The sequence below is a fragment of the Pyrus communis genome, chromosome 6 (genome assembly GCF_041283825.1).
Source record: "Pyrus communis isolate YQ-2024b chromosome 6, ASM4128382v1, whole genome shotgun sequence".
In the NCBI taxonomy this organism is placed as follows: Eukaryota; Viridiplantae; Streptophyta; class Magnoliopsida; order Rosales; family Rosaceae; genus Pyrus; species Pyrus communis.
The window spans coordinates 1,040,513-1,051,557 of NC_142570.1; the positions used below are offsets into that span (position 1 = coordinate 1,040,513).

General features: G+C 35.8%; 2 protein-coding genes across 2 annotated transcripts; one reads left to right on the forward strand and one right to left on the reverse strand.

Moving 5' to 3' along the window:
• Window positions 1–47: 47 nt before the first annotated feature.
• Window positions 48–2,442, reverse strand: ATSEC20 (Sec20 family protein). Its single transcript, XM_068449832.2, has 7 exons — window positions 2,022–2,442; window positions 1,745–1,814; window positions 1,444–1,499; window positions 1,186–1,261; window positions 1,031–1,067; window positions 642–756; window positions 48–562 (listed from the first exon to the last, which is right to left on the reverse strand). Exons 1-7 carry the CDS (start codon window positions 2,423–2,425, stop codon window positions 319–321), a joined length of 1,002 nt encoding a protein of 333 aa, XP_068305933.2. The 5' UTR covers window positions 2,426–2,442; the 3' UTR covers window positions 48–318.
• A 4,032-nt stretch (window positions 2,443–6,474) lies between these two features.
• On the forward strand, window positions 6,475–10,473 carry LOC137710464 (beta-glucosidase 44). Its single transcript, XM_068449487.2, has 11 exons — window positions 6,475–6,964; window positions 7,093–7,151; window positions 7,936–8,011; window positions 8,093–8,164; window positions 8,435–8,522; window positions 8,658–8,910; window positions 8,997–9,112; window positions 9,199–9,416; window positions 9,784–9,815; window positions 9,902–10,004; window positions 10,095–10,473. The coding sequence occupies exons 1-11, from the start codon at window positions 6,718–6,720 to the stop codon at window positions 10,370–10,372; spliced, it is 1,542 nt and encodes a 513-aa protein (XP_068305588.2). The 5' UTR covers window positions 6,475–6,717; the 3' UTR covers window positions 10,373–10,473.
• The last annotated feature ends 572 nt before the right edge of the window (window positions 10,474–11,045 follow it).

Here is an 11,045-nt window from a genome sequence, read left to right on the forward strand (position 1 = left end):
CAATAAAAATTTAACATCAAATTGACAAAATTCAGAGAAGCAACATGTTATCAATTAACATTTATACTTTCATCATTTCAATCAATTTGTCCGTTCAAAGACATCTGATAAAATTGGAACAATACAGAGAAGATCGTTTCAATCAATTTCCCTTAAAATTGCGAGATTGCTATTTCCAAATATGATAAGGAAAGAAAAAACGTTGTACATATTTAACGATGCTGGCTCCAAGAAACCAACATGAAAATAAGAGTGCAGGTACAAAAAATTAAGACACAGAGATGTCGTAATGTCGTAATGGCAATGCGTAACTCGAATTCATCGTAGTTCGTCGTGCATCACTCTTTCTAGAGGTTCCTCGACATTATGAGCTGCATTGCCATAGGCCTGGGCATGATTTACGGCATCTTCAACAGCTCCAGGTCTGAGTTCTGCTCGCCCAACCATACCAGCCTTAATGGCAGATGTGACCTGCCTCTGCAGCGCCAGCAGACCAATACGCTTTGAAACGACATATAGAACAGCTAAAGAAAACAAGAAGAATCCTAGCACAAGTATCACCCTGTCCAGATAAAATTCAATGTTAGGATCTGCAGATGTACATAATAGTTCTATGATGAAGGAAATTTTCGCTTCGGAACCTGTCAATGACATCTTGTCGTTGCATTGTCGAGAGTAGGTTTCTGGTTCGCATCAACAATGAACGGTGTCCCTTATATTCACTTTCAGCCTTCTTCAGCACTCCAGTAGATTCCTCTGCACAAACCAACATATATAGTATTTATCTAACAACGGAAAACAACCTTTCGAAATCTGTAATACTAATATTCGTATTTCAAATATTGCATACAAGCAGAAAGGTCGTTCTAAATGGACCTAGATCAATGACGTATACATTATGTCTTTAACGTAGACAATCTCTAAGGCACGTTGTCATTAGATAAGCTGTTCAAAGAAGTCAAAAAAATTGCAGTGCCACACTCTAAGCACATACAAACTAATTTGATGTAGAAGAATGAAAGAAACTCACCAAAAGTCATGAGTGTGCCAGCACTTCGTTCAACTTCCTACACACGAACAAATAAGAAAACCAAATATTTCATCCCACCAGGAGACTCATACAACAGATTCATAAAGATGTAAGCAATAAAGTAAATCGGAAAGAAAGAAAATACAGCAACTAACCTGAACCATCAGCTGACGAGTACGGCGAAGGCTCTCAGTGATGCTTTCTGCGGCAGATGTCATTCCAGCCTTTGTTCTGGAGAAAACCAATAAATCAAAAGCTTTTAAATAACAAATTCATCTAACAGTATGAGAAAACTGTAGTCAAGCTCATCAAAATTTTGCTCCAGCTTAACGACGATGCATATGTAAACAAGTGAAGCAAACACAAAAAATAGATACCAGTTTACTGAAAGCCATTTAGAAGTTGATACGTACTGTAAGTTGCGTCTACGAATCGTGGACTCTTCTCCACCTCCCAAAAGAAGTTCTCTCTGCAACAAATACAGCTAAATCAATCACAATTCGTTCCAAACATCGTTTCTCAATAAAGGACAATCCACCAAGAACTATCTTGTTTTGTCTCACATCAAGGGAATCAAACAGTATCTACATAAAAACAGTTTAACCCAAAGACAATACGATCTAGCGCACAACGATTCACAATGGTAATGTGAAGCATTATCGTCCAAGAGATTCATAAACTACCCAAAATTAGTCCAAAAAAGTAGTTCAATACCTCTTTCTGAGCAGCTTTCCTCATGTTAGCCTTTGCTTGCAAATTTGCATTCCTCAAACTCAAGCGCAAACTGATCAGAAAAACCACAAAAACAATAGAATTACCAAAAAAAAATCAATATTTTCATTTCAATTGAAGAGCTTTAATTTACCAAAAAATATATTAAAGAGATTAATTTGTTGCATTAAATTGAATAATATAACTGAACTGAAACAACCCTAAATCAAAGACTCAATTCCTTGACTTCTACAGAAACGTAAACTGAGAATTCCATTACCTGTGGGATCGGTTTTTCCAGGATTCGAGCAAGGCCTTGGCGGATTGGACCTGATCGTCGGTGGGCAACTGCGGAGCGAACAGATCGAGCTTGAACTGCAATGAATTGAGCAACGACAAGCCGTCTTGTGCGAGCCCGTTCATCCTGGGCAGCGAGTCCTTCTGCGACTCCATAGTAGCAGCTCCGGTGGATTCACCGTACTCTTCGATCGCCTTTATTTGCTGTACGACGTTACTGTACGCTTCGTCCCACTCCTTCTTCGCCTTCTCCACCTCCTCCTCCACCTTGTCCATCGGCGCTTCCGATCGTTTCGCCGGATCAGGGTGGGAAAAAAACGCGAGAAAATGAATGTTTGGTTGCCGAGAAAAATGAAAAATGAGATTCAGTTTGATTATTTCAGACATGAAACGCACAGCTTTGTATTGTATCCTCAAAAGTCTTGCGCGCCGATTTAAAGCCTGCCTTTTTTGTTATGATTTGGGCCGGCCCACTCCATCTGGCGGGATCAACTTAATTTGGGTGACCCGCGACTCACATCCCCATGAGCCCAATACCGTAATACACTCTCTCTCTTTTTTCTTTTTTCTTTTTTCTTTTTGTTGGAATGATCCCAATACATTAAAAACCCTAAATATTGGCTTCTTATATACAAAGCGTTCTTTTACCTGCAAATCATAGTCTCGTATATATATAAAGGTAAATCATTAAAAAAAAGCAAAAGAAAGTATTTTGGCATTCTAAGTCAAACTGAGCTCTATTGATAAAGCAGAACGACTTCTTACATCTAAGGAGTGAGAATTTATCGTTAGGAAATAGCAAAACTCGTTTTAATTTAATTGCAACACTACTCAAAACGGTTAAGCTTTTACTAATATGAAGTAGTTTGCGATGTACCAAGTATTTTATTATTATGCTATTAGTAATTTCACCTTTTGCACATTCTTCACATCTCTTTGATGCGAATGATTCCGACACACCACTTTTCTCTTTCTGCACTCATCGGTTTAGACAATGATGCGGAAAATTCATTCTTTTCAAATAAGGGCCTCGGAAAACTGATGCACTTAATTACGGCATTTGTTGTGTTCCTCTCCATGGTCAATTATTGAATCATCAAGTAGGCAGGCTTGTCATCTTAGAATCCAAAATTCAAGTTCACGTGCTTCAACAATGTCTGCTGAAGAACTTATTCACATACTTATCAACCATCCCTCAATTGGGTCTCCTTGAAAATGGACAACTGTCTACAACACCAATGACCAGTCGAAGATCCTGTCCCAATGATGATGATCTTAAGAATCTTCACATCTTAACCGTTCATCGTGCACCGTACGATCAGTTTTCGTTAGGTACTATTTGTTGTTTAATTCTAAATAAAAAAATTTAAAATAATTTCTAACTGCATGATGTACGATGAACAGCTACAATGTGAGGATCCCTAAGATCCTCACAATTTAGATCCAGATGGGGTCCAAATCCCTGCAGCAAATTCTACGCTTTGTCATTCACTAGTCGCTAGCATGTTTGCATAGAGGAGCGTCAAATCACTCTAGATACAAAACAAATAGACACATAAGGAACCATTAGAAAATTCTTTTAAAATAGCTGAAAACGCTTTTAGTGAAAATGTTTTTTTAAAATCAATTCATAGTTAAAATTCAAGTGAACCTGAAAAAACATTTAAAGCTCAAGATGTACATAACTGATGCTTCTTGTAAAAAGTATTTTAAGTGCTTTTAGAAAAGAAAAAAAAACATTTTTTCTAAAAGTACTTTCAGTCATTTTAAAAGAGAAACAAGCTCTAAGTAAAAGCAAGAGGATTGATCTAAAAAAACCGAAAAACAAAATCAAGCATTCCTATAAAGAGAATTGATAACCATGCTTCTTTTTTCTCTTAAATTTTTTTGTTTATTTTCGATCGTCAAATTGAATAATTTAAATGAAATCGATGAATATAATTTAGAAGAAAAAAAGTATGTGACTGTCGATTCCACAGTGGTGGTCGGGCCCTTCGTATAACTAGGGACCTACGGTTTGGTTCACAAAAATAAATACGTACAGGGACCATAACTTTGTGTCATTTTAAAAATGACATTGGAAAATCGACATAAAAACATAAAATGCAAAATAAATCACCTCCAATTTATGCTTCCGTTAGTAGTTGATTTAATTTTTATGTGTGGGTGCACGAATACGTGATTTCCTGACCAACATAAGATGTTCACAAATGCCACTTTAATGATGAATGCTTTTACTTTTGACAAAATGATCATGGTAGTATGTCACTATCTCTTCAATTATTGTAGTTTTCATCTTTTTATACTAGCAAATTTTGACTAAAATGATCACCTGGGTTTGCCTATAGGAGAAATGCTCATGAGATTTTTTTAAAATGAAATTTTTTATAAATTATTTGTCATTTCATGTTTTTTTTTTATAAAGTTTATAAATTAGCGTGAAAATTAACGTTAAATTATGAGATGCATGCAAAGTTTAACTTTGAGAAAGTCTTCTTAGTATTTCTTTTGCCTATATACTATGAAGCTACTTTAATCTCCTACGATAAGATTTCTTGATTTTTTTTTTTTTTTTGGATCAAAGATTTCTTGATCTTAATCAAACGTTTTAGAAATTAGAATCACAACCCCACATTGTCTTCTGGTAAATTCAAAGCCTAGATATCACAAACAGAAGTGTGCTGGTCCAAATTGTCAAGTTGCCTGCCGACGCCCGAGAAAGGCAATCCAACTTTACGAATCTACCCTGCCTTTGATTAGTAAATGACAAATCATGTCTACAACTCCATACGTTACTTGTCCTAATCAATCCTTAAATATTTTAGGGGTCTTTTGATATGAGTCTAAATTAACTAAAAATTGGACCTATTTCAAAAGTAAAAAATCACTAAAATTTGGACATATTTCAAAAGTTAGCCTATAAAATTGGACATATTTCAAAATTTTCCAATATTTTTTCTGTTTCTGATAGTATAATATTAGGGACGTTTTGATATAGACGCCTTGTTTTTAAATGTCATAGACTAAACATTTATTCCTTTTGCAATTTGATTTAACATTTTCCCTACAATTTTGGTACTTTAATTTTATTTCATTAGAAGTCTATTCACATTAGCGTTCCCTTTTTTTCCTCCTATTTTTATTCATCTTTTATTATGATAATTTAAGATTTTTTTATTTTTTATTAAAATATTTATTTTAGTAAATTAACCAGAATGTACAAAACTCGTTGTTAGGTACATTTGGTTATATTGGTACGTTTGATTGTAATGGTATATTTAGTTACTTGGTACATTTGAATTTTTGGTCCATTTAACTGCATGTTACTTATGTTTCTTCTGTTTCATACGGAAACAGGGCTTCTACATATTTTTGCCTTTGAACATCTGTGCTTGGAAAATTAGCTACTTGAACAAGTACTTAACACTTTCTATGTTTTTTTATTAAGTGCTGAAATAGGTGTATGCCCTGCACGACACATATTTTGCCATCTAAACTACACAAAATGTATGTGAATTGCATGTTTTTTTTTTCTTCTGTTTCTTATCGACCTCATTCACACATGTGTCCCTCTGTTCATTCATGATTGTGTTGAATTTATTCAGGTTAAATGTGTCTTACTTATGCAGTTATGCCTGAAATAGTGGTTTCCGCCGCAACGCGTAGACTTATTTTCTAGTCTTCTCTATTCAGAGAAGGAATTCCATCCAATTATTTAATGTGACAAGCCTTCTCACGTTTCAAAATTGGGAGCATTTCTGCTCACCACCATTTACTGTGGTGTATACTCATCACTCTATTTATCACCGTTAAATGAGTTTGAATTTTGAGATTCGTGTAGTGGATAAGCACAAATCTCAAAATTCAAAATCATCTAATGGTGATAAATAAGATGGTGAGCATATACCACACTAAATGGTGGTGAGCAAAGATGCATTCTTAAAAAGTTAGTGAAGGAGATTACTCCTTATCAAAAGATAAGGTTAAAAATCAATTTAGGTTATATACATTTAATGGTGGTAATAAACCATTAAATGTAATAAACCATTAAATGTGTGTGTGTATGCAAAAAGATAAAGTATACGTTGCAAGTTTGACAAAATCAGGGACTTGAAAATCTTAAAGAATCAAAACAGATGAAATAAAAAAAGTAAATATTCAAAACGGAACAAAAGAATGAGTGGGATCATCTTCTCTATTTAGAGAAGGAATTCCATCCAATTATTTAATGTGAGAAGTTTCCTCACGTTTCAAAGTTAGTGAAGGAGATTACTCCTTATCAAAAGATAAGGTTAAAAATCAATTTAGGTCATATACATTTAATGGTCGTAATAAACCAAAATATAAAATCTACAATGGACAAAAACATAGCAATTAAAATATTTAAATAAAAACATGTTTACTTTATTCCAGTGTGACACCAGATTACCCTTTTCATGATTGAAATGTGGATGGTCCCATGCATGTAGATGTAGCCCCATGCAGGGACCAAGTGTGATCTGGATCTGGTGCCACAGTTCCACTCCATATCCGTTTTTGTACGTTTATTTTAGGAAGCAAATGAAAATTATATTCGGCTCATCACTCTCACTCATTCTTCTTATCTATAAAAACGACACTCTCCTCTCAACACCGTACTCTCTCTCTCTAAATTTCTTCTGTAGCTGGGCTGCTGGAAGATGAGAACTCCTTTGTGCATGCTTCTAGGTTTTCTTGTGATACAGTGCTTCGCGCATGCGGCGGAGCACAATGGAGCTTCAGTTCTTGAGCCGGACAGTGTGAAATTGGACACAGGTGGGCTGAGCAGAGCCAGCTTCCGCAAGGGTTTTGTGTTCGGAACGGCGACGTCCGCTTACCAAGTCGAAGGCATGGCCAACAAGGAGGGTCGAGGGCCCAGCATTTGGGATGCATTTGTTAAAATTCCCGGTAATTACATGTACAGGTTTTATTGAACAAATTTGTTTATTTAATTTCAGTTTGCAGTACTATCAGAAAAATAATAGTTTTATTTTTTTATTTTTTTTGTTGAATATTTATTTTTTATTTGGATATAGGAATTATTGCAAATAATGGTACAGCAGATGTTGCTGTGGACCAGTATCACCGATACAAAGTAAGTTTGTTTTTTTCCCATCGTAAATTTATCGGAAAAAAACGGCACAACAAAAACGATGTCTTTTTGGACTGGAACATTAAGGGTTTGACTCGTGAAAATAGACTTTTTGCAAAGTAAGGATAGATATTCTAGCGACCCTCGCAAAAGCAGGGAGTTTTGTTGACTTAAGGTTGCCATTTTAATTTTATCGAAAAAAAAAAAAAGCTAAAGTATTTTGTATGACAATTTATAAGAAAATAGATTATTTACAGTATAACTGGTGGATTTTTCATAATTCTTTTATTATTTTCTCTTTCCGCTTTCATTGAATTTTTTATTTTTTTTTTATGTACAAATTAGAAAGAAATTAAAGAGACTCATCTGCCTTTTGATGTATTCATCCTACATATGTTGAAGCAGTTGTAAAAAAACAGAGGATGCATAAGCCTAGTGACAAACATGCACAGATCTAATGACCAAACCTCTACGGTTTCACAACCACCTTCACAAGTGTAAAAAAGCAAAGGTTTAAAACACGACCAAGACGTTACTGGTGATATCTCAATCTAATCACGCACTACATGCGTGTTAACTTCTTTATGTGATAGGGCATGATTGGTTTAAGATAATGGCGCTGTATTAATTGTTCAGTTGAATGAAAGTCCTTGTTGCGACATAGAGCAAAAGTGCCCGTTTTAAGTTTCAAACACAAAACTAAAGCAAATTCAAGGTAGATATTGATTGTGGTTGATTTTTTTAGGTCTGAAGTTAGGAAAATTAAAGTCTGGTTTTGTTGCAACAGGACGATATTGATCTCATGGCAAGCCTAAATTTCGATGCCTATCGATTCTCAATATCATGGTCCAGAATTTTTCCAAGTAATGATCTTAATCCCTTTCATGCCTCTTTCATTTCTCATATTTATTTTGTTCTAAACTTCTGTTTCTTAATTTATGTAGATGGCACTGGGAATGTAAATTGGAAAGGAGTTGCATACTACAATCGGTTAATTAACTACTTGCTCAAAAGAGGTAAATGCTGTGAAACTTTTGGAACGGAGAGTTCCGATCATCTAACAATGTATGACATACAAGTCATACATTGCTGATCAAATGGTGGTCTTTATCATTCTATGCCTGAGGGTAAAAAGTGCAGATGTCGCATTTTGTGGTTAAAAACGCTGATATGTCACATGTATTGCTGTATGATAGAATTTTCTGTACGCTAAGATGGCGATTTGAAGTAAGAACTACAACTTATGAAGCTATGGCCTTTGATTTTTATGTCTTGTTGTTCTGTAGGCATTACTCCATATGCAAATTTATATCACTATGATCTTCCCCTAGCTCTTGAGAAGAAGTACTTGGGATTGCTGAGTGACAAAGTAGTGTAAGTACTGTGAAAAGTCTATCAAACTTTATCGTCACCCAAGATTGTATTTTCGAATAAATTGTTATACAAAAAATGTTATGACAAACTAGCAAGAGTAGTACTGGAATCTGAGATGTGGTTCAATTTTGGCAGGAAAGACTTTGCTGATTATGCAGACTTTTGTTTCAAGACGTTTGGAGACAGAGTGAAGAACTGGATGACCTTCAATGAGCCTAGAGTGATTGCTGCTCTTGGATATGATAACGGATTCCATGCTCCAGGACGATGCTCCAAAGCATTTGGAAATTGCACGGCTGGAAATTCAGCAACCGAGCCTTATATTACTGCTCATCATTTGATTTTGTCACACGGAGCTGCCGTTCAGAGATATCGCGAAAAGTATCAGGTAAAAGAAACTATTTTGTCTTGAAATGCTGCTTTATATATCTCCTTTGGAGTCTTCAAATGAAATGAGTAATGTGCATTCTTCAGAAAATACAAAAAGGAAGGATTGGCATTCTCTTGGATTTTGTTTGGTATGAGCCTCTTACAAGATCAAAGGCTGACAACCTTGCAGCTCAAAGGGCCAGAGACTTTCATGTCGGATGGTAACTATACGTAATGAATTCTATTCTCTGAAAATTTACAACAGAGAAATCATAACTAAAAAAATTGTCGGATTGGATTTTCGTAGGTTCATCCACCCGATTGTTTATGGAGAGTATCCAAAAACAGTCCAAGAAATTGTTGGTGACAGGCTGCCAAAGTTCACCAAAGAGGAGGTTAAGATGGTGAAGGGTTCAATGGATTATGTTGGAATCAACCAATATACTACTTACTACATGTATCACCCAAAACCATCAAAATCAAATGACTTGGGGTACCAGCAGGATTGGAATGCAGGATTTGCTTGTAAGATGTTTTCCTCTCTCTACCTTAGATGCTTGTTTGAGGTTGCTTTTATAAGGAGTACTTACGCTCATAAGCGCTTATGCTAGAAGTGGTTTCATTAGATACCAGTTGAAATTTTCTTTTAAATACAAGTGTTTTCACAAAAGCAATTTGAAGTACTTTATGAAGAAGCATCTAACAAGTGTTTTTCCATAAAGCGCTTCTATGAACCCAAAAACACTTCCAACTCTTTTCTGCCAAATGCATACAGAATTGCTTTTGATTGTCAAAAAATGTTCTCTCTTTCCAGAAGCGATACCAAGCTCCTAAAGTGCTTCTATAAACCCCAAAACACTTCTAACTTGTATGTATTTCATGCAATTTGCAGATGCAAAGAATGGAGTGCCTATTGGTCCTAGGGTAACTTAATTATGATCCAATCACAATAGTTCCTTTCACTTCAAATTTTAGCATTATTCATTGAAGATAATTTGAACATTTTGCAGGCATATTCTTATTGGCTGTACCAAGTGCCATGGGGTTTGTACAAAGCTGTTATGTACATAAAAGAGCGATATGGAAATCCACCAGTGATTTTATCTGAAAATGGTAGCACTACAAGAAAACTACAAGTAGTTACTGATTAGTTTTCATTTTTCTTTCGTAGTTGTGAATCAGTTAGTGTTCTTCGATTTGCAGGAATGGACGACCCTGGCAATGTGACACTTGCGGAGGGATTGCGTGACACGACAAGGGCCAACTTCTACAGGAGTTACATAACTCAACTGAAGAAGGCAGCAGATGACGGAGCCAATGTGATGGGCTACTTCGCTTGGTCGTTGCTCGATAACTTTGAATGGAGGCTGGGATACACTTCCAGATTTGGCATTGTCTACGTAGACTTCAAAACCCTCAAGAGATACCCAAAGATGTCCGCCTACTGGTTCAAGAAGCTACTTACCAGAAACAAGCACTAGCTTGCTTCTAGTCCAAGTTTGGAGAATAAAAATGTAACCTTTTGAGTTCTCTGTAGCTGTAACCTCCATTTCGATCAAGAAACCTAGCAAGTATTTTGGTATCTCACATTCTCTATATTTCTGGAAAATTACTATTTGCTTCAAACTCGAGTGAAAAACTACTCTAATCTATTAGGGAGGGCCTTCGGACTCGCTATAAGCCATGTGCTCTAATCTATTTGGGAGGGAATTCATTGGGGTTACAAAATGAGAGGAGTTGGATTTGAGTGTAAAGGTATAGAGACACTACCTAGTCAACTAACTATGACCTAGAAGGGATTTTAGAAAGGAAACTCATAAAGCTCTATGACAAATACAAACACCCAAACACTTTTGTGTAGAATCATCAAACGCAACAAACAAATGTGCCGATTCCTTTACTATCAAAGCCGAAAACCACCCACCTCGTGAAACTCCTCATAATCTTAATTTGTTCAAGATCAAAAGGTGAGTTTTGGTTTGGAAGATCCAGTTTCAATCCCTTAGTTTGTGAATTTTGACCAAATGATAAATTGCTCTTTTTTGGAATTTGGCTTCATTAATTTGAATGGAACTCCTCATGAAGACATGTGTCAAGTCTTGAGCCTCACTTTACTTTGGTGAATCATGTGCCACGTGTGTAGGCACACGACCT